Source organism: Neovison vison, chromosome 5 (assembly GCF_020171115.1).
Source record: "Neovison vison isolate M4711 chromosome 5, ASM_NN_V1, whole genome shotgun sequence".
In the NCBI taxonomy this organism is placed as follows: Eukaryota; Metazoa; Chordata; class Mammalia; order Carnivora; family Mustelidae; genus Neogale; species Neogale vison.
Window position 1 is genome coordinate 44,422,552 of NC_058095.1, and position 22,770 is coordinate 44,445,321.

General features: G+C 46.9%; 1 protein-coding gene across 1 annotated transcript in view; it reads left to right on the plus strand.

The window, feature by feature from the left end:
• Positions 1 to 21,689, plus strand: part of CA10 (carbonic anhydrase 10) — a 535,654-nt gene extending 513,965 nt beyond the window's left edge. Inside the window, exons 6-9 of the mRNA XM_044248645.1 lie at positions 1,307 to 1,379; positions 15,710 to 15,864; positions 18,284 to 18,458; positions 20,868 to 21,689. Of these exons, the coding sequence (XP_044104580.1) occupies positions 1,307 to 1,379; positions 15,710 to 15,864; positions 18,284 to 18,458; positions 20,868 to 20,890 (426 nt within the window). The 3' untranslated portion in view covers positions 20,891 to 21,689. The remainder of the gene's footprint in view (positions 1 to 1,306; positions 1,380 to 15,709; positions 15,865 to 18,283; positions 18,459 to 20,867) is intronic.
• The last annotated feature ends 1,081 nt before the right edge of the window (positions 21,690 to 22,770 follow it).

Below are 22,770 nucleotides of genomic sequence, written 5' to 3' on the forward strand. Positions count from 1 at the left end.
CCCCCCTGCCCCCCGGAGTGTGTCTCACCATAGCACATCCAGGAAACTGTGTGGGAAAGGAGAGACAGATGGAGGGAAAATAAACAGACTGAGCTTTCTCCAAACTAAAAATTACCTGTTGCTTATCTAATAATAATCATCATCTGCTGCAATTTTTCCAACCCTCAGAATAAATCAGATTTAAAATACTGATGTGTCACAGCATCTGATTAGCAGCTGAGGCGTAAATTACAGAGCAGGGCTGAGAGAGGTAGGAGAGAACCGACTGAGACGAACCCTTGCACCTTGGAAAAGACTGAGTAGAAGGGAGGTTTTTAAGAAACAGGGTACACAGTTAAGTGGGGGCACATCACAGTCTCTAAATGGTGGTCCTCTGGCTTGAGCCCCTTGAACTTTGCCTTGTTCTCCCAAAGAAGGAATTTGGAGACCTGGGGCCTGGGCCCAAAATGGGAACTGATCCCTGGTCATCGAGTTCGGCCCATAATAGGCATTTGGTACATATTTATTGGATGTATGGGCACATGGATGGATGGATGGATGATTGGCTGATGGAATGGTATGGCTTATGATATACTTGAGTCATGTAATAATAAGCAGTGATATAAGGGTCTATGTTATGTCTTAGAGCTTTTTTTTCATCCCCTGATGCTTCTATTCTGGGTAATCTGTCACTGTCTCTTAGAGTAACTGTCCCCTTCCTAAAATGTCAGTCCCCACCCTCTACTTAAAACTTGTTGATGTTTTCTCATCCCTACAGAATGGAGCTTAAATATCCCCCCATGGCATTCAAAACCTAGCCCCTACCTACCTCTCTTGCCTTACCCTCCATCCTTCCCCTGTACCCTCAGCAACAGCTACATAGAAGTACTTACCTGAGCATACCTAGTTCTCACTCTGTGTCCATATGCACAGATCCTCTGTATGCAATTATTTCCTTACCCTTTTTCCTTTACATACTCTACTAGCAAAGCACCTTATAGCTTCCACCCATCCCTCAAGAACCAGCTCACTCAGCTCCCCAGACTCCCCAGGTGGGTGGTCTTCCCCTAATATCATCATGCCTGCAATTCTATCATAGCAATCTTCATAGTTCATTACAACCATTCATTTACTCACCTGCCTTCTTTCTCTAGACTAGGATTTCTTGAGAGCAGAGTGTGTGCCTTGACTGTCTAAATTTCCAGCCACCATGCTCTTTGGCACAGGGTAGGCACTCAGTGAATACGAATGAATAAGTGAATGTACAGAGGCACGTGTATTCCAGGATAGCGCGGCCCAGTTGTTAATATTTTCTTTTCTCTCCTAGGTTTCTGATTCATCAAACCCATTTCTTAATCGAATGCTCAACAGAGATACTATCACAAGAATAACATATAAAAGTAAGTTTGGTTCGATTTCCTATACAGCAACTCTTCTATAAAGGTTAGTCCTGTCTGGAGGCAGAAAGCCAGAACTGATGATCTCAGAGGGCCTTTTCCAGCTTCATGATCCTCTAATTCTCTAGAAAGTCACTCTGGAGAGTCAGGGTTGGCTAAGAAGCAGCTCATTTCAAAAGGACGTCCCCGGGGTGCCTTTGTCATCCACGCCTGTCTAAGGCGATAATGATTATTATGATGATGGTCATCGTTATCCCATGGATTGGTAATGAGCTGGGGGACTCTACTAGCTGACAAACTCCACCATATCAGCTGGCCACATTTGGGACTTTGCCAATTATATGATTGAAAAAGCATTCATCAGGTAGTTTGGCTTTAACTTCAACATTTCCAGAGCTGGACCAAATCTCCTTCTCTGTGTCCCTGGGTCCCTTTTCAGACTGGGGCATCTTTCTGCATTGCTGTATGTGCTCTACTTCTCTAGAGGACTTTGTCCATTTCTTTGGGTTTCCAGAGGGTTTTATCCCCAGAATCCTTAAGCAGAAAAACGAGAACTAGGCAAAGTTGCAGGGGGTAGAAGGAAAAAGGGGCTACTTCTCCCAAAGCCATCCCAGATTTTGGGAAGAGTTACAGCTCACGACAAGAGATGAAAATAAGTTTTACAGGGAAAAAAAAAAAGTATTTTTTTTTAACTAATTAGGAGGGAGCAGGTAAGTGGGATTCAAGTCCCAACAAGGAGCCTCTTCCAAGTTAACTCTGTTTCTTCATCTGTAAAGTGAAGAAATTGAACTCCCAGTTTCTCGGGACCTTCTGGGTCTGGGATTTTTGAATTAAGCAATAAGTAAATAATGGCTTCACCGAAGTAAAAAGCAGCATGCCCACATTCTTAGACCCACATGCCCTCAGAGTCCCCTTCCGCCAAGCGAGTTCAGCTGTGCCTGCTGCTTCTGCTTCCAGTGGCGATGGGGAAAAGACAGAGTGAATGCTTTCAGGTCTCCCCGTGGACTGCCAGAGGGGGAGTATGGAAAACATTCCTTCATTTATTCATTCAGAAAACATGTTCTACACCTCTGCCCCTGACAGACACCAGGCGAGGCTCCCCAAATGTAAAGATGGCCTGACCCCAGCCCTCCCCACAAGGTGCTCAGTCCCCAGTCACTTCCATATGAAAAGGATGGGGTGTAGGGTGGTGAATGAACTTGGAGAATCCCAGGGCACCTAGATGGACATCACCTGAAAAAATGAGCTGTCTCCAAGACCATCACACCCTTCCTCAGCAGAGCCCTTGTGGAGTCCTCTCTGGGTGCCCACTCAGGTTGCTCCTCTGGGGAAGGCATTTCTGTCTCCTGTGCAAATAGCACACTTTTAACTGCCCGTAAAATATTATTAGTCTTTTAACTTTTTTGATTAAAAAAGCATGAAAATTAAATAAAATGTTTTTCAATCATCTCAAATTTGCAGTGTAGAGACCATGAAAAACCATGAAATTGCACATTAAACCCCAACACCCACTCTAACCGATTGCCAGCTGCAGAGTCCATCATTAGGGGGACTTTCCTCCCCACCCCACCCCCAACACAGGTCTGATGCCTATTAAGGGACATGGCTGCTGCCGAAAATGAAAGCATCCACGGGGTCCATGCTATGGAAGGGTGGCCTTCTTCAGGAACAGGTACAAGTTCTGGGGCAAACAAGGGGCTGGAGAGCCAGTGGGACAGGTCTCGTTGCGACCAATGGCGGATGGCCACTTCGCGGCTGAGGGAAATTTCAGCTTCACCTCTTTGGAATGAAGCATCCCCACTGACTGCTGCCCCATCAGCTCCCTGGGAACCGAGAAGGACACACTTGGGCCATAGCTGAAGTGGGTTAGCAGTGTGAAAACCTAAGACTATCCTTCAGCTGTTCACTCACTCACGCCACAAATCCTTACTGAGAGGCTCCTAGGTGCCATGAGATAGATCAATAGAACACTTTTTCTGTCTACCAGGTCCTCACTCGCTAGGCGGAGAGACAGATTGTAGGGCACTGTAGACATTTTTGTAACAAGCACAGTGTGAAAAATCTAAAGAGAAATCTTTGGGATCACAGAAAATCTGCTTAGAATACATGGCAAGGTTGCACAAAGCAGGTGCCATGTCGATAAGGACTGAATAGATGAATGACTATTTGCTGGGGAAAGAGAGACGTGAGCAGAGGAGGAGTGGGGGAAGGGGAGGAAGTAGGAAGGTGGACCGGAAGGAGGGAAAAAAAGAAGGAGAGAAGGAGGATATTCCATGCACAAAGAGTGCCATCCAAAGCGAGGAGAGCATACAAGGACTGCGAAGAGCATTAAAGAGAATTAATGGAGGCATGTGTGGCCCCTGCCATAGCAGTGACAGGGACAGAGGGAGTGACAGGAAATGTGGTTTGGGTCGTGAGGGGTCTTGATGCCTTCCGAGGAGCCTAGGCAGAAGACCTATTTGAAGAAATGCCCTAGAAATGCAAATGGAAGGGAGTGGGAGCAGCAGGTCTCCTTCAGTCCCTCATAATCTATCTGTCATGGCCAAGGAAAAAGAAAGGGAATGAAAGCAAGACAAAGAGACCCCAGTGGGGAGCGGTAACTGCTTGAGGCCTCCTAATGACAGGCATTTGTGCTCTTAAACTGTGGGCAATCATGGAGGTGTTCCCGGCAGCAGCTTTATCACAGCCGCAGGGATAATGATGGCCCTACCAGTGGGAATGGCCTCGACACCACTACACCCAGGACACTGTGGCCCAAAGGGACTGATTTGCTCAGCAGGAGAGCACCAGCACTCTTCCATCTGCTCAAGTCGCTGAGGCAGCCAGCCTGCGGAAGATTGGCCTGATGGCAAGTGGAAGGATGCTCTGAAACGGGAATCATTCACTAGGAAGCCGCTTGTGGTTGGGAAACACAAGCCCAGAAGCCTCCGCAGGGGCTCTGGAGACATGATGGCATTAGCCCCGGAGTGCCGGGGGAGACAACACGACCTGCTCAGGGACATCCATCAGAGTCTCCTGCTTCCATACTTCTGAGTGAGATGGAAGGAAATTGATCCCTGGCCCCACGTGCACTCAACGACATTACACAAGGACACCTGACCTCGGCCCCCAGCCACTCTGCTGCTCCCCAGAACCACACCCCAGCACAGCTTCAATTTGTCCCTCTCACTCAGACGTGGTACCACCCACTCTGCCGCGTGCTGAGCGTCACGAGTAAGGACGCAACTGAACACTTTCTCCATCTCAGGCTCTGGGCTGCTAGCTTTTCGGGCAGCACCCCTGGTGCTCACCGTCACTGGGCACCCAGCTGGTGAAAGTACCCACCTTCAAAGTGGGTCTGATGGCCGTCCCAGTTTACATCTGAGGAAACCAAAGAAGTGAAGCGATGTGGCAGGGACGCCCATTTAGTAAGTAGCTGTATAAGTCAGCAGCTTCTGCACAACGAACAAGCATTCGACAAGAAGCACTGATTTCTCCCATCCGCAGCTGCAGGCCTGCAGGTCAGCAAGGGCAGCTTGGCTCCACATGGCCCTTCTTTTATGGGATCAGGATAGATACCCTTGGCAAGTACTTCTCATGGTGGAGGTCAGAAACATGTGATGTTCCTTAAGGCTTAGACTTGAAACTCACAAACCATCACTTCTATCCATTTTCAACTGGCCAAAACAAGAGACATGGCCAAAACATCAAAATCCACCCGTGGAGGTCAGGATGGGAAGGAAGTGAACACTTCCTAAACAATAATCTAGCCTTTCATAGTGAGAGAGCAAGGATTCAAACACAGGTCCTCCTGGGAACTTTTCTATGCTTTGTCTTCCCATCATACTTCCTCTCTAGGGATGAAGAAAACCTTAGCTCTGAGGTCTTAAACCTTGTTGTAATGATGGTACTTTTGCATTGCATGAAACTGGGCAGCATGGTTTTTTTCTTAATTCTATCTTTGGTTCAGTTTCAAGAGCCATCTCCTTGCTTTTTGCATTTGTTTCCACTTGGAAGGGACAGAAACTAACCATAGAACTTGTGGGCACATTGAAAGTTCTGGTTCATCCCATCCCAAGCTTTCTGCAACTCCTGCCTGTGCCATGGAATGGGAACACTGGTGGAAATCAGCATCATGCAGAAGGACACTGTAGCACTACCTTCATAAGCACACAGTTACCCAAGAAGACGTAGGCTTTTGTTCCAGATGGGTCAGTCCTCCCCATCAGTCTTTCTCTTGGAGGCCATTATAATGAGAAATCAGTCTAAGACTTTGAGCAGAGAGTGACATGATCTGCTGATAAGGATCACTCTGGTTACATATTTGGAAAGAGACTGTAGAGGGACAAGGGTCAATGCTGGGAGATAATTGCAACCATCCAAATGATTCAACAATGTCAGTCATGATCCCAGGCCAGTGTGAAGGGGATGGTGAGGAATGATTAGGTATCTTTTGAAGGAGAGCCATGAGATTTCTTGATAGGTTGGATTTACGTTGTGAGAAAAAGAGAGGAGTCAAGGATAACTGTACAGCCTTTAGCCTAAGCACCTGGAGGGAAGACATTCCCATCAGTGGAGTTGGGGAAGACTGCAATGAAGCCTATTAGTGGGTAGGGAAGGGAATCAGAAGTTTCAAACGTGGTATGCTTAGGATGTCTATTGGGCATCCAAGAAGAGGTGAGGAGTGGGTAGTTCGATACACGAGTCTGGATTTCAGGAGAGAGAATGGCAGATATAAATGTAGAAGTCATTGGGATCCAGGTGGCATTTAAACCTGGGTGAAATGAGTGAATAAATAGAGGAGAGAGACGGGACATGGCCTCATGACTTAGGATTGCAAATCATTGCTAAAGATATCTTTTAAATCCCACCCTGGAAGAGGCTCTTCCATGTCTGTCTCATCAGCTAGCTGGAAAGGTTCCGGTTGAGTGGGAACAAGTATGGAAGGGTGAGGCAGAATGACCACAAAACAGCAACTAGTAGGTACACAGTCCATAGCTTGAGTTGGTCACAGACTAGAAGACTAGGAGGAAAAGGAATTGTGCAAAATCATTCTATTGAGCCAGTTAAGAAAATCAATGCCAGGGAATCCGTAAAAGCAAACAAGAAGGAGAATCTTGCCAAAAGGACTGGAAATTTTGGAAGCCAAATACCACGGTGGTGAAACCATAATACTTACAGAAAGCAGTGTGTTCTAGCGACGAGAGATGGAATGTAGCAGACCCGGGCTCCCAGCTCTACCACTTCCTTGGTTGTGTGACTTCAGGCAAGTTTCTTACTGACTCTGAAGTCATGATTTCCTCATCAGTAAAATGAAGATAATTACTCTGATGTTGAGAGGGTTGGGGTCAGGATTAAGCAAGGCAATCAGTCCATGGCCTAAACAAGGACTGGTATAAACGAAGTACATTACTTTGGGTGTTCCTAAATTGTCCAAAGGCACATGGTGGTCAAATCCAGCTTCCTGAAGGGTGGGATATAGGTCACCAAAATACCAATAAAAAGCTATGTTCTCGGCAAATGCAATCCTGGGCACATAATATGACGTACTTTACATGACACCCAGTTCCTGTCTATGAAGCCATGCAGCAGCTAGTAATGGCCTAGAAAGGTTCTACTCTCCTTGGAAGCTTAGCTTTTATATGTCTGAGCAAACCTTATAAAACACTCTCACAAACCAGGACCGACAATGGAAAAGACCAGCCAGAATTAATTTCAGACTGAATTTAGAAAGTCTTCCAAAGAAAATCCATTTTATTAAAGTTAAATTCCCCTTCAATAGACTGGGGGTCAAGACTGAAATCATGACATTGAAAAATGGATTCTCTGAACGGATTTTCTGGAGGAGATATCAGTAATTTACTCAAAGTATTTTAATTTTTTAATGTGGTATATTGCAAGAATGCCAATATCACTCCATTTTCCTTGTGTTATTTAATTAGCACCTGCAGAGCTCCAATTGCATAAAGGGTAACATTCTTATCATGTTACTATCCACCTGATTTCACCAAGCTGACGTTATTTCTTTTTAAGAGAGATTTTATGATATTTTCAAGGGTGAAACCAGTAACTAATGGAGTGCAAAGAGCCTTCTTAAATGCGGAACAGGGAGTAGTTAATAAAACATTACCCACAAATGAAGGCTTTCTTCTGATATCCTAGCACAGTGTATCATTTCGGGGGCTTCATTCCCTTTCAATTTCGTATACTCTGTTCATTTCACTGATTGTAAATACAGTGGTGAACTTCAGCCCAGAAGGAATCCAAAAGATCCCAGAGTCCAAATTTAAAAAGATCCTGCTATTGTCTTAAATTATTCCCTCCAAGGAAATAAAAAAGATACACAACCAAAGGCATTTGGAGGAGAGATTTTAAACGTGTTTTTTTACACACAGTGTGAGCCCCTTAAAACATTTTTTTTTTTCTGTCTTGCCTCTTTATAATTTTGGTTTGGTCCCCTGCCCTGACCCCAGCTAAAAGCAAGAAGAGAGCGACTTGTACCTCTCAGGTCCTTGGGAAGCCTTCTGGGCTCCTGCTCCTCAGAGGGCCATGGTATTGGGTGTGACCAAGTATACCCAGGAGTTTAAGCACATTGCTTCTGATGCCTTTCTCTGTGCTTAATTGAACTTGTACTTTCATTTCAAAAGAATGGCTTTGGAAATGTTTTTCAGGGAACGAGAAATGCAGCAACCATTTGCCATGTTGCAATCTAAGTAGAAACTCCGGGAAATGAGGGACAGGAAAGGCGGGGGGGCTTCCCTCCATGACTCCAATTCTCAGGGGGGTCCTGTTTTTCACCAGCGATTGGTATACAACAACAAAAAATCATATTACTTTATTCTTTGGTAATTGCCTTTCTTCAACTCACTCAGCTTTGCCTCAGATTACAAGAGGAAATGTCATTCTATATGAGAAAATTGCCAAATAGTTCCTTATTGATCAGAAGCCAGCCCGGTATCGATCTCCGGAAACACCGTGTCCTTTGCTTGTTGGTACTGCTCTCTCCGAATGGGAACTTCATAAGCAGGGCGCCGGGCGATGTTAAATCCACATAAGCAAACATGACACACTTAACAGAGTCTGTCATTGAAGCTCAGACAGAGGGAAGGATTCTCCCACTATTCAGTTCTAGGCATGTCATCATAGTACATTTTTCTTTTTTTCTTTTTTTAAAGATTTTTATTTTATGTTTTTATTTGACAGACAGAGATCAAAAGTAGACAGAGAAGCAGGCAGAGTGAGAGAGGAGGAGGAAGCAGACTCCCCACAGAGCAGAGAGCCCGATGCGGGGCTCGATCCCAGGATTCTGGAATCATGACCTGAGCTGAAGGCAGAGGCTTTAACCCACTGAGCCATCCAGGTGCCCCAGTACATTTTTCTTATTAAAAAATGAAAGGAAGAAATGGGGCACTTGGGTGGCTCAGTGGGTTAAGCGTCTGCCCTTGGCTCAAGTCATGATCCCAACGTCCTGGGATCGAGTCCCACATTTTGGGCTCCTTGCTCAGTGAGAGTCTGCTTCTCCCCCTGCCCCTCCCCCTGCTTATTCTCTCTCTCTCTCTCTTTCTCTCTCTCTCCCTCCCTTTCTCCCTCTCTTTGTCAAATAAATAAATAAAATCTTTAGGAAAAAAAAAAAAAAAAGAAGAAGGAAAATCTCAGCATGAGAGTTGTATCCATCCCTGAGAACTCCGCGTAAGATAAATCACAGATTTGGTAAAAGCATGTCATAAAATTAAGAGCACATCTGTCAACTTCTCCACTCATTTCAAAGAAGAAAATCGGGCTACGAACTGCAGGTAACTGATCTCTCCCTAGTGATTCTCCCAGGGGCCTTCCTGTACTATAGAGATGTAGCCGACGCATAAAGAATCACAGAAGTTGGACCGACCGAGGATAGATGCGTCTACAGAAGCTTATGTTGAAGGATGTTTGGGGGGGGTCCAGAGACTGTTCTCGCCTGAAGATGACTTGAGCAATTTTCTATTGTAGTATTCTGGTGCCTGCAGTAAGAGGTCATGGGACTTATCCACCAAGGAAGAAGTTCCTGGCAAAGCCACAAGGGGCACTGAAACTCAAATTAGGATTCTTGCTTGAAGTCCAGGGCTTTGTCCGCTCTAAGCTACATTCTCATATGACGCTTGGATAGACAGAAATTAGGTGGATGGAAAGATGGTAAGAAAAGACAAGGCAGAAAAATGGGGGGGATAGAAAGAAAGAAAATATTTTTTTAATAAAGATTTTTTTATTTATTTGACAGAGAGAAACACAGTGAGAAAGGGACACAAGCGGGGGGAGTGGGAGAGGGAGAAGCAGGCTTCCCGCTGAGCAGGGAGCCCGAAGCTGGGCTCGATCCCAGGACCCTAGGATCATGATCCAGGCCAAAGGCAGGTGCCCCAGAAAACCTCTCTTTAAACATGAAAATTTATTTGAACTTTTTCCATCGCTTCCTTTCAGTAAATATCCTTAACTCAAACAGACCACCCCACTGGTCTCTGAGCTTCCCCTCAACTCTGTATCTCTCCAACCACAAATAACTCTGACCCCTAGATCTTTGCTGTCCTTACTGATGAATACACGGACCCATGAAGGTTCGGTGAGCAGAATCCACCACCAAATGCGTTCATTCTTAGGCTCCTTTCTGTCTCAGGGCCTGGAGGGTAATGGTGACAAGCACACACTGACGGTTTTCTGCCAGCTTCTGCGTAGACAGAGGGAGCGGGAAATCGTTCGTTCCTGAGCTGATCAGCCCTGGAATGCACCGCAGCATTCCTTGACCCCAGGGCTGGACACTGCAGGGTTTGTCCATATTCTTTTCTCAGCTTCCATGGCCTTTATCCCACCAAATGCACCAAGCAAGTCTCTGTGGGGAGAACAGAGGATGTAAACAGGTAGCCTGTGGTTCTCAATTTCCAATCCCTAGAAACTGGAACACTGACTTAACGGCAGCCCGAGGCAGAGTGGGGGGAGTCGTGGGGATAAACAGGACATGTTAAATGCACGCCGATGTCAGGAATGTAAATACAGTCAGGAATGTAAATACAGTAGTGTAAACAGATGTGTTTGGTGTGGGAACATGGTGATGCCAGGCGGAGACAGGCAGCAGTCTCACTCCTGACCTGATATCTTGGGTGGGGTGCCCTATTTGGGGGGGGAGGAGTGGGCAGCATGTATTTAAGCTAGGGATAGGAGCCTCAGAAATCTTTCTCCATCATCTGACGAATGATGCTGCCTCTTCCTCCTTGAGCCTCTGCCCAGCACCATCAGCAGGTGGAGCTGTGGGGCAGAAACTGTTTTACCAATTCCTCCAGTGTTCCTTGAGCACCCCACTATGTGGTGGGCCCCATGCCGACGCCTGGGGATTCCAAGGTCAAAGACAGAAGCTGTTCTCCCAAAGGCTTACAGGGTGGCGGGGACATTTAAGTAGTGTAATTATTGGCAGTGACTCAATAAATACAGTGACAAAGGAAAGCCCTAACTCAGCTGGGGAGCACCAGGAGACCTCAGGGAGCTCAAGCAGCGTTTATCCCAGGGAAGAGGTCATCCTGGGAAAGGAAGGGGGGTGGCGCCATCAGTGCTGCCCAGTGCCCTATGCCAGATCCTGTGCCAGGTGCGGATCTTCCTTGGCTTATCTTAGGGTTCCGTTTGATAAACCCATTGTAAGTTGAAAACATCCTAGTGGCAAACATCACAGCCCAGCCTGGCTGACCTCACGCAGGTTCGCGGAACCCTTGTGCTGGCCTGCAGTGGGGCAAATCATCTAACACGCAGCCTATTTGATAATGAAGCATTGGTTATCTCATGCAATTTATTGAATACTGCGCTGAAAGTGGGAAACTGAATGTAGATGGTTGTGTGTGCGTACAGAACGGTGGGAGGTTCCCAGTCGTTGACCCCTCACACTCCGGGGGCTGACAGGGAGCCTTCGCTCGCTGCCCGGCACCCCGGGAGAGGACGGTTGGCCTGGGAATAGATCCAAATTCACAATTTGGAGTATGATTTCTACTGAAGGAGGATGGCTTTCAGACCAATATAAAGTTGAAAAATCGTAAATTGAACCATCCTAAGTTGGGGACCATCTGCACTGGAAAGTGTGGTCTTATTTGTTCTTCAAATAGCTCAGAGGCAAGGACTCTGCCTCCGTTCCTTCAGGCTGCATTCCTAAACTACCACTGATGGGTGGCATACACGCTACCGAAAGTTCTGGAGGCTGAAATTCTGAGATCGGGGTGCCGGCGTGGCTGGGGTCTGGCGAGGGCCCTCTGCTGGGTCGCGGAAATCTCGTTGCCTCTTCGCAAGGATGAAGGGGTGAGAGTGCTCTCTGTGGTCCCTTTTAGAAGGGCGCTAATCCCATCCGAGAGGGCTCCATCCTCTCCGTCTAATGAGCTCCCCAGAGCCCTTCCTCCTAATACTATCACATCAGGGGTTAAGACTTCAAAATATGAATTTTAGGGGGACGCATACATTCAGTTCTATGGCTACCCAACCACCTGCATACTACAGATGTGGAAACCGAGGCTCACACGGTTACCTGCACATCCCAAGGTCACACGGAAGGGGAGCAGCCCCGTCAGCATTCAAACTCAGGTCTGAGTCCAGTGCTCACCCTTTTCACACTGGGTCTTTCCAAGTTCTGGAGTGTGAGGAAATAAAAAGGGCAGAAAGGTGGGGCACTTGGCTGGCTCAGTCCATGGAGCGCGTAGCTCTTGATCTCGGGGTTGTGAGTTTGAGCCCCATGTTGGGTGTAGAGATGACTTAAAAATAAAATCTTTTAAAAAAAGAAGAAGAAGAAGGGCAAAAGGTGAAGTGGAAATCTGCAAGATTCATGGAAAGAACCAAGTGGCAAATAAGGATTGTGGGAGGCCAAGACGGCCTCAAGCTGCCCGAGCTCTCCGTCGGACTGTTGCATCTCTCGGGGGACATGGGCGAAGAGGAACCTCCTGGCAGGACGCCAGAGGATGGAGTCGGGGACATGGGCGCAACAGTGTTTTGGAAGCACGCCGTCATCCTGCTGTGTGGGTTACATCCCGGAACATAATGTCTTGCTCCTCACCTGTCCCCCAACACACACACACCCCCCAACACTTGCCTCGAGCATGGATGCAATGCAGAGGCTGCTTCTGGTTCCAGAGAAACATAAATGTTCTTTTCCTTTATCCCAGCCATGCCTGGAATGCCCCTCGCTCCACCGCCTCCTTCCTTCCCTCCTCCCCACCGTCCCAAATAAAATAAAATACAGTAATCGCCACACGCCAGAGTACCTAATATGCTCTACGTGCAAGCTTGGTTAAACAAATCACATTGACCTTTCGTAACAATGAGCCAAATGCTTCCTTCTCTCCTCCCGTATGTTCCTCTTCGGGCCAAACCGCCGACCAGGGCAGGCACCATTAAGTGCGGATCTGATCTTGCTACTCCCCTGGTCTAAACCCTTCAGTGGCTCCGCATTGCCTGCGGGATGTCCAGCAGTGCAGAGTAGGATGTCCCCGGTGTGGCCTGTGCCCTCCGCTGGCCTCATTTTGCACAACACCCCTCCCCTCCCCACCCCTGCAGCTCCAGGCACTCCCGACCCTCAGCCAATGTGCCTCTCTCCCTCCGTCCTCAGTTCTTTTCCTGGCAGGAATGTCTACAGTGCCCTTGACAGCCACCTTGCTGCCAGCTACACACTGATGACCTCCTGTCATTCAAAATGCAGCTCAGACCCAGCTCCTCGATGAATACTCTCCCGAGTCCCCACCCCCAAGGCAGAAGTGACCACCTCTCCCTGTTCCCAGCACAGATCTATGTCGCCGACGCCGTGGTTCCTTGCTGCACTCACTTAACGACGTCGTGCTCACCCACTCGTGGCTCAGTGCTTGATGCGTCTTAAGGGCTTAAGAAACAGAGCCATGGAAAAGGATTGTGTTGACGCCGGATGGGACTCCCTAGGAGCGTCCCATCAGGGCGTGCTCTGGACGTCGTGGCCTTGTAGGGAAGCATCTGCCCGCACAGGCCAGAGTCCAGACCCCGAGGGCAGCCGTGGTCCTGTCACCGTGTCTCTCCTAGGCTTGTCCAGAGTCCATGGTGTTCAGACGGGAGGGTGGACACATTTCAATGCAAAGTAAAAGAAAGTCTTTTCTCCTAGGGTTCGCCTCCAGATCCAGCCGGAGACTACTCTGTCCATCTCATGGTCATGCTATGGACATAGCTCTAGAGACATTCCGCCCCACCACCGGGGTGGTCAGAGGCCAGGAGGAGCAGTTGTGGGGGGAAGCAGGCAGACAGTGGTCTTGTTTACATCATTCCAAACCACTGGATCAGTTGATTGGTTCTTAATTCTGTTGATGAGGGAAGGAGCCCTGAAATTCAAGTTACCTTGGCAGAGATGACTCTTTTTTTATTGGAGAAAATTGAGTGAGCAATTTCTGGAGGAAGAGATGGGAAAGGAAGGAGGATTTTGCCCGGGAAAATGGGTGAGCGTTTCTGATGCTCAGGATCCGAAGGGAGGAACAGGCCTGGCAGAGGTGTACTCATCACCACCTGATAGGAGAGCCCACATTGATTTATTTGGCTGGTTTTGTGTGTCTCACTAGAGTGAGGGTGGGCACCGCATCTGCCTTGCTCACTGCTCTCTCCCCAGACCCTCCCTAACCCCATGCCCAGCACCAGCTGGTGCTTCTCCAACACGTGTTGAGTGAATGAGTGACTTTGGTCTGGAAGTCAGGAGAGCTGGGTTCCCATTCCTACTCTGTAGTCCCCAGCCATCTCTGAGACATTAGGGAGGTTACTGTGCCTCTCTGATCTTGTCAGCGGGGATGTTATTATCTGCCTGACCAGTCTTAGAGGTCATTGTGAGGTTCCAGCTGTATGTGAAAGTCCCTTATTGTACCTTCATACGTGCACAGTCCTAAACCTGAGAGGTTATGTCAACCACTGAAGATGTTAGTCCTTTTCCATTGGGAGTTGGAAACATGGATGAGAGGATCCAAGAGGACTGGAGGAGACAGGCTCTTCCCTCCATCTGCCAGGCATTGGGTTCCCTTAGCCTCCCGGACCAGCCACAGCGGTGGACACTCATGATCTGAAACCACTGGGATACAGAGGACAATGGAAGCCATGGAGGTAGATGGGCTGCTCACTGAAGAGTGAGGAAGGAAAAAAAAGCCTTGGACTTGTCCCCTGCTTATCTCCACTGAGAGAAGCAGGTGGAGAATCAGGAGCCAGCAACAGAACCTGAGAAAGAATGGCCAGAAAAATAGGAATACCAGGCACGGCGTTTTAGAAGTCAGAAGAAGAGAGGAAGGCTGTGCAGAGAGAAGAGGAGGGATCCTAGAGAGAGGAGGAGGGTGAGAGACATTCATTGGAATTTGTGGGTGTTTGAAAACTTCAGTACATTACAGTGTTCACAAAGGTATAACCCATGCACTGAATTTAAAAATCAGAATGAAATAAACCAAAATGCTTGTGGCCACTGCTTCAGATGACTGAGGTATTGATTAACTTCTTGTTGTCTCTCTTTTCTCCATATAGTCTGATAGGTACTTATGTCAGTTTCATAATTAAAAAAGCATATTTAATAGTAAAATATATATGAATGGGACTACCTCAAATAGGTATAAAAAGGGAAAAGGCTATGTGCATGGGTGCGATAGGGAAGACACCGACAAAGATTGAAAGTTATTGGACTTAACTGTTGAATCTCATGATAGATTTAGCCTGATTTGCTTTTTTTTTTCTGAAAGTATTTTCTTAATGTTCTTTTAATTAAGCAAAGGGAGTAAATGAGAATGGCGACCAGGCTATGTTTCAGTTGGCCCTAAAGCCTTTGACTGTGTATTTCATTATGACCGTAATGCTATGGGTCTCGGTCTCAGGGACCACAAGCAAGGACTTGGGTCATTCTTGAGGTCTCACCAATATTCGGTGCCCCATCCTGCTGGAGAAATGTTCCTCCTTGTATCCCTGATGTCAGCCTTGGCCATGTTACCTCTTTGGCTACCAAAACGTGAGCAGAAGTGACAGGTGCCCTTTCTGGGATGGGAGAGCTAAGAGCCAACATACGCTTCATCTTAGTTGCTTTCTGTCATTGCTACTCATAAGGGTCTAGATGGCGGCTGCTCCCAGGGCCTGAGTCCCAGATTGTGGACAGCAGTGACAGTGGAGGAAGCTCCTTCCATTTCAACTTAGGGTGAAAGTGTATGTGAGCAAGAGATAAGCTTCTGTTGCTGAAAATAACTGAGATGGGGGGGGTGCTGCTCGTTTTTATAGCCTATCCTGGCAGATACGGTCTTCTGAAATCTGTAAAGAAAAAGAAATGATCAGCCATCCCAGCTTGTTCTCAAGAAACCTAACTCTTATGTCTTTCTGATTTCCTTCTCTAGATGATGCATATTTACTACAGGGACTTAATATAGAGGAACTATATCCAGAGACCTCTAGTTTCATTACGTATGATGGGTCGATGACTATCCCACCCTGCTATGAGACGGCAAGTTGGATAATAATGAACAAACCCGTCTATATAACCAGGATGCAGGTGAGCCCTTCTGCGGTCTTTCAGCTTATGGGGAAGATGGTGTCAAGCCCAGCTGGGTTTATGGAGGGCCTTTCGATGAGTTTCCTAGGACTGCTTTTACAGAGTGTAACATAAACTCCTCGCTTACACGACAGAAACGTACTGCTTCACAGCTCTGGAAGCTACAAATACAAGATTAAGGAGTCATCAGGGTTGGCCCCTTCTGAGGGATGTATGGAAGAATCTGCTTCCCACCTGTCCTTCTGGTGGTGGCTGGGAATCTTCGGTGTTCCTTGGTTCCTAGAAGCACTGCCCACCCTGCCTTCATCTTGACCTGGCATTCTTCCCCTGCGTCTCTGCCCAAATCCCCTTTTTTATAAGGACACCTGTGTCACCCTGAATTAGAGCCCACCCTAATAACCTCATCTTAACTGACTACACCTGTGATTACCCTATTTCCAAATCAGGTCAGATTCTGGGATACTAGGGAGTTAGGACTTCAATTTATGAATTCTGGAGGTCCACAACTGAAATCAACACACCTAGGTTTGAAAACCAGCATCTCGGGGCACCCGGGTGGCTCAGTAGGTTAAAGTCTCTGCCTTCAGCTCAGGTCATGATCCTAGGGTCCTGGGATTGAGCCCCACATCGGGCTGTCTGTTCGGCGGGGAGCCTGCTTCCTCCTCTCTCTCTCTCTGCCTACTTGTGATCTCTGTCAAATAAATAAACAAAATCTTTAAATTTAAAAAAAGGAAAAGAAAACCAGCATCTGAAATGGCTTAGCATGAATGAATTGTAGAAGCATCCCACATGTCTGAATAAGGAAAGACAGCAAGGTCAGCTCCCAGAGTGTGCACTGCAGTCGTTATGTTCAAACAGCAAGGGAGCAAAATGGATGGCGTGTCCAAATATATTTGAAAAAGAGAGATTTTTAAAAAGTTAAATAGGGGCAACTGGGTGACTCAGGTAATTAAGCGTCCAACTCTTGATCTCAGCCCAGATCTCAATCTCACAATCGTTGAGTTCAAGCCTGGTGTTGGGTTGGGCTCCATGCTGGGTATGGAGCCTACATAAAAAAATAAAAATAAAAAAGTTAAATAGATTTCCTTACTGGGAAGCTTGTCAGGGTCTTTAAATTGATCATACCTGTGTCAGTCTCTAAGAAGAGACAGAGGATATTGAGCATTTCACAAACTGTTGAAATGTGAAGTGTTTTAGAACATCTCATGGGACTCAGATGCCCTTGAACTACCTGAGAACCAGGTCTGAGCACTGGGTGCGAGCCTTGCCCCTGCTCACTGTGCACTCCCACAACCATCACCCCCCACTTATGTGAAATGAATGTGCCTCTCTGTTTATAACCAGGGGAGTCATGATACCCACTCTGGTTCCGGCATTCTACAACCGTGTATAAAACTCAAAAGGAAGAGGAGCAAAGGAATCAAAATCCAATCTCTTTTTCTTTTAAGATTTTATTTTATTTATTTGACAGAGATCACAAGTAGGCAGAGAGGCAGGCAGGGGTTGGGGGGCGGGAACAGGTTCCCTGCTGAGCAGAGAACCTGATGTGGGGCTCGATCCCAGGACCCTGGGATCATGACCTGAGCCAAAAGCAGAGGCTTAACCCACTGAGCCACCCGGGCGCCCCAGAATCCAATCTCCTTGACAGGACAGTACTCACAACCCAACAAGATGAACCATTTGAAGGCTCTAAGCCTATCTGTGTTGATTGGGATTCTTTTGGTGACAAGTGACCCCCTCCAGATGCCTTACTTAGAAAAAAGGAGGTATTCAAGAGATATTGGGACATCTTATGGAAGTTGAGATCAGAAATCAATGTCGGGAAGTCACGAGAAGTCTGTCCTCTTCATTCTCTATCTCTCCTCATTACACATTCGCTTTGTTCTTCTTTCCTGTTAGAGACAGGAAAGTCTTCCTTTGCTTTGCAGTCCTGGGCTGGAACATGGCAGAAAATGCTTTAGTCCAGCCACCTGGTCCCAATAGTCCCAGAAAAGGAACCGCATTGAGCCAGCTTCCTTTAGCTCTGACCCTTGGATCGATCACTATGGTGTGGATAACACCCATGTGGGGGGAATAGAATTCCCTGAATTATTGGAAGTTCTGGAACCATGAGGTGTCCGAGGGAAAAGGGACCCTGGAGAACAACTAGATGGATTTCCTGCTTCCACGGACGGCATGTTTGAGCTTAAGAGAGAGCAAAGGACTTACTCAGAGACATGCATGACCTGGTGAGGACGAAGCCAGGCTCATTCCATGCACAGAGGCGCAGCAACCTGAGTCCATGAAACAGGGGTCTCTGTGGTGCTCACGTGTCCCCCGTCCCAGGCAGCTAGGACCGCCTGGCTTGGGCACACGGTCCCACTCCCTTCCTAATGCATTTAGGAGGGTAGGTGGGACTCAGCTGTGTCTCTCTCCGCAGATGCATTCCTTACGGCTGCTCAGCCAGAACCAGCCGTCTCAGATCTTTCTGAGCATGAGTGACAACTTCAGACCCGTGCAGCCACTCAACAACCGCTGTATCCGCACCAACATCAACTTCAGTTTACAGGGGAAGGACTGTCCCAACAACCGAGCCCAGAAGCTTCAGTATAGAGGTAGGTGCACTGGCGCAGTGGGCGATGGGCCCCAGCCGGGGGGAGGGGGCGCCTCTTGTTAGGATCATGATCACAAATGACAGTGAGACCCCCACCCCCCCACCCCAACCTTCCATTTGTATGGTGCTTTCCTGCTGGTGAAACCTCAGTATCATTGGAGATAAGCAGAGATAGAGACAGACAGGCAGAGATGGGGCTGGGGGAGGAGTGCCAAACCTTCAAATGCCTTCCGGTTCACAGCATTAAAAAAAAAAAAAAAAAAGGGAGGGAGGAAGGGAGGGAGGAAGGAAGCTTTATGGAAGCCCACATTAGGATTAGGACAGCTGCCTGGGATACAGATTCTTCACAAGGAAGAAAGTACTCCCATGAAAGAATATTTGTCATAGGGTTATATGCACTTTTATGCATAAATAGTTACAAATCATTACACTAAGGACATTGCAGAAAGTTGCAGACCTCCTCTTAAGCCTCTAGTATATTCAGCACCGTAGGACTCTAAACGGATGGGAGCCAGGGAGGTATGTTTCCTTTTTCTTCTTCTTTATGTTATTCTTTAAACTCCAGCTAGTTAACATACAGTGTGATACCCGCTTTAGGTGTACAACATAGTGACACAGCACTGCTGCACGGCACCTGGTGCTCATCTCCACCGCCTGCTTCACCCACCCTCCCTTACATCGTGTGTTCTCTGTAGTTAGTCTGTTTCTTGGTTTGCCTCACTCTCTCTCTCTTTTTTTTTTCCTTTACTCGTTTGTTTTATCACTTAAATTCCACATAGAAGTGAAATCGTGTGGTATTTGTCTTTCTCTGACTGACTTGTTTTGCTTAGCATAAGACAGCATTTTTATTGCCATTTTACCCAAGGGCCCAGGGAGGCTGATTTTCCAATGTTATCTGTTAGAACAGGACAGCAAGAAGCATTCAAGCTTTTAGCTATGGGCACAATGGACTCCCACTCCCTTTCTCCCAAAAGGGGAGCAAATACTTTGGATGCCGGGCCATTGGGATCCAATGAGGTAACACTTGCGAGCACATCTTCTTCCGGTGCTATGTCCCTAGAAGTGACAATTTTCCATACTAAAGGAGACATTTAAAATGACTCCTGTCTCCTGTAACCCTCTTGTCCACACATAACTCTCTCTTTTCCTATGCACACTAAGTATCTCTTGATCATTCTGGTAAAATCTCAACATAGAAAGGAAGATGGAGGTAGAGCAGAGAAATGGAGATGTCTTCAACAAGGAATCCACACATCTGAGCTCCTGGCCTGGTTCTGTCATTACCAAGCCATGTAAACCCAGCCAGGTCATTTCCCCTCTGGACCTGGTTCTTTCATGACAGTCTCTATACCGTTTACTTCATGACTCACAAGGAGCAAATGAGAGCCTGGATGGGGAAGCCCTTTGTAACAACAATGTGCCATCCGAATATGGGGGCTATGGACATTACCAGACAGCTGCCCCTTGGTCCCCTACTTCATCTCTCCTGCTTCCCCTGCATCTCCTTCTTTCTTTTTTCTCTGTCAGACACATGCAAAGTGTCAAAACTATAATTGTCTGTTCCCTTCCTGCCAGAACTACCAGAAAAAGACACCATTCATTGAGCCGTCCCTTTTTTCAACATGCAGTTATGATGAGCCTAGCCAGGCACTTAGCTAAGTGATGGGAATATAGTGGGGATGAAGACAGATAGGGCCCCCTCCATGCAGAGCTCACAGTCTAGAGCAGGGGTAGCAGAATTTTTCTATAAGGGGCAATTGGTAAACACTTTGGGCTTTTGAGTCATATAGTCTCTGCTACATTTTTATGTTGTAGAGTGAAAGCAGCCATAGACAATATGAAAATGATTGGGTGTGGCCAGTCCCCAACAGCAGATCACAGGCTGCATTTGGTCTGTGGGCTGTCATCTGTCCCCTCATCTAAAGCACTGCCATCCACTGGAACTTTCTACAACTCTGGAAATGTTCTATATCTACATTGTTCAGTATATGGTCGCTACCAGCCACATGTGGCTATCAGACATTTGAAGAGTGGCTAGTTAGCAACGCAACTAAATTTTTAGTTTTCATTTTAATTAATTTGAATTTATGGTAGCCACCTGTGACCAGTAACAACCCTATGGGATGGGTCGGGCCTAGAGGTTTATGAGGAAGCAGAGTGGGTGGTTGGGACACATACTCAGAATTTACAGAACTGTCCCGTCCCCTTTGGGACAGGCAGTGTTGTAGTACAGTGGCTGAAGAATTTTGGGAAATTGACCAAACCTAGCTTTAAACCTTCACTCTGCACTTGCCTGCTGCTTGCTGTGTCATCCTAGACAAGTAAGCCCCCTATACTTTGTGCGCATTAATTCAACTATGCCTTGTTTTGTGTTATTTGTGTGTGTGTTTTCCTTTCTCTCTCCTTCCAGTAAATGAATGGCTCCTCAAGTAGGGAACGAGACCAAGAAGAATCTCAAGAAGAAATGCTACAACTTTGAATTGATGTAACCTAGAATGCCCCCCCTCTTTCTTCTCTCTCCCTCTCTCCCTCAAGCCTCATTCACTCTTTGGATTGGCCCTTTCTTCATGAAAAGTATCTGCAAAACCATGGCAGAGGAACACGTCTCTTCCACACACTCAGACACACACACACACACACACACACAGGGGCACACATGCCAACATATCTACACATAGACACACTCACATGGCCTCCAGGATGGGAAGTCAAGTTTCAGAAAATACAGGCTCGTTCAAAAGAGGTCTTAGAAGAAAACAACCAGTTAACCTGATTACAATTTTGATACTGTTTTCCTGAACTAATAAATCTACCCAATGAGACTTTTCAGCCTTTGTACATACAAAATTCTTCCAAAAGAGAGAGAGGAGAAAACACAGCTCCGACAGCATCAAGCGGACTTTGTTCTTGGCATCAAGTTATCTCGGGTGGTGTCCTAGGATCCTCTGGTGACAGGTGAACCAGGATAAAGTTGGCCAAGGACACTTATTCTTCTGTTTACTCCCAAAAAAAAATTAAAAAGAAAAGGACAGACCTTGAAGAGATACACATTGTATATATATCACTGCAGACTATAAAGAAATGGAATTATTTCCCCTCTTCGTCACATATCTGTAGTAGGATTTGCCAAGATCAGAATCGATCCATTCACTGTTTCTTGTTTTCCAAAGGTCATACATTGTGTTTGGTTATTGTTAACAGCTCAATAAATGTGTTTAACGAGTTAATTTCATTTTTCCGCCTTTGGTCTATTCTCCTTCCTTACAGGCGAAGCCCTGATTCCATTACAACTGCATTCTTTGATTTCACTTGTTCCTTCATCTACATGTTCTGTTCATTTGCAGCCAGTTTTGACTGAGTTTGTGGCAATCAGGAATGCATTTGCTAAGCAAGTATAACTTTTAATTCCACTCCATGGCTCGATCATTCATACAAGGTGAGCTTCCGCCTGAGACAGCAGGCGACAGATTTCTTGCGTTTCAAAACTGCCATCCCCCTCCCACCCCTGTGATGCTCCCTTGAAGGAATGCACTTTGCCTTGTAAATTCCTGGGAAGGGGGTGTCTTTTCTCTCCAGGTGCAGCCGGATCTCACAAAATACAAACGAATGCCTTTCTTTCCTTGTTTATAATGGTCACTCACTGTGTTTGGTTACTGTCAAGAAATCAATAAATGTGTTTAACAAGTTAGCCCATACCTGTGTCGGAGTTTTTTGAGGAGGAGGAGGCTCCCTGCCGAAGCCTCTGAGTCCTGCTGCGTCCACGAGTCACGGTGCTGTGGCCGCTGGGGCTGCGGAGCCACGGGAACTGCCCAGCTGGCCGTTCCCAGAACCAGGTAATTAATACCCTGGTGAGAAAACACAGAGGCTCAGCTGCTGGAAGGGAAGATTTCGATGTTCGTTCGGTGGCCAAATTAAAAATAAACTTCCATCTCTCCTTTCTGTCACGGTCCCCAGAAAGAGGGAAGTGTGCAGGCAGGCAGGGTCTGCGTGAGCAGGAAACTTCAGACAAGTGACACATTAGTCATATTGATGATGGGGGGGAAAAAAAAGATCAAATAGCCAAATGCTTCATATTTGAAATAATACACGTAACTGAAGTGTTTTCACTTTTTGCACCAACATGAGTTAGAGGATGGCCTTCGTCGTGATGCTCTAGGAGCCAATTTCTGAGCAACTGTATTTTTTCAGAACACCAGATCTGTCTGCAAAAGTTCAGGGTGGACAGGGGGCAGTCTTCCTCTGTGTGGCTTGCTGCTTTCTCCCCAAGACAGAATCTTCCTGAGCCTGCAAGTCAGGCAGAGGTGTAGTACAGT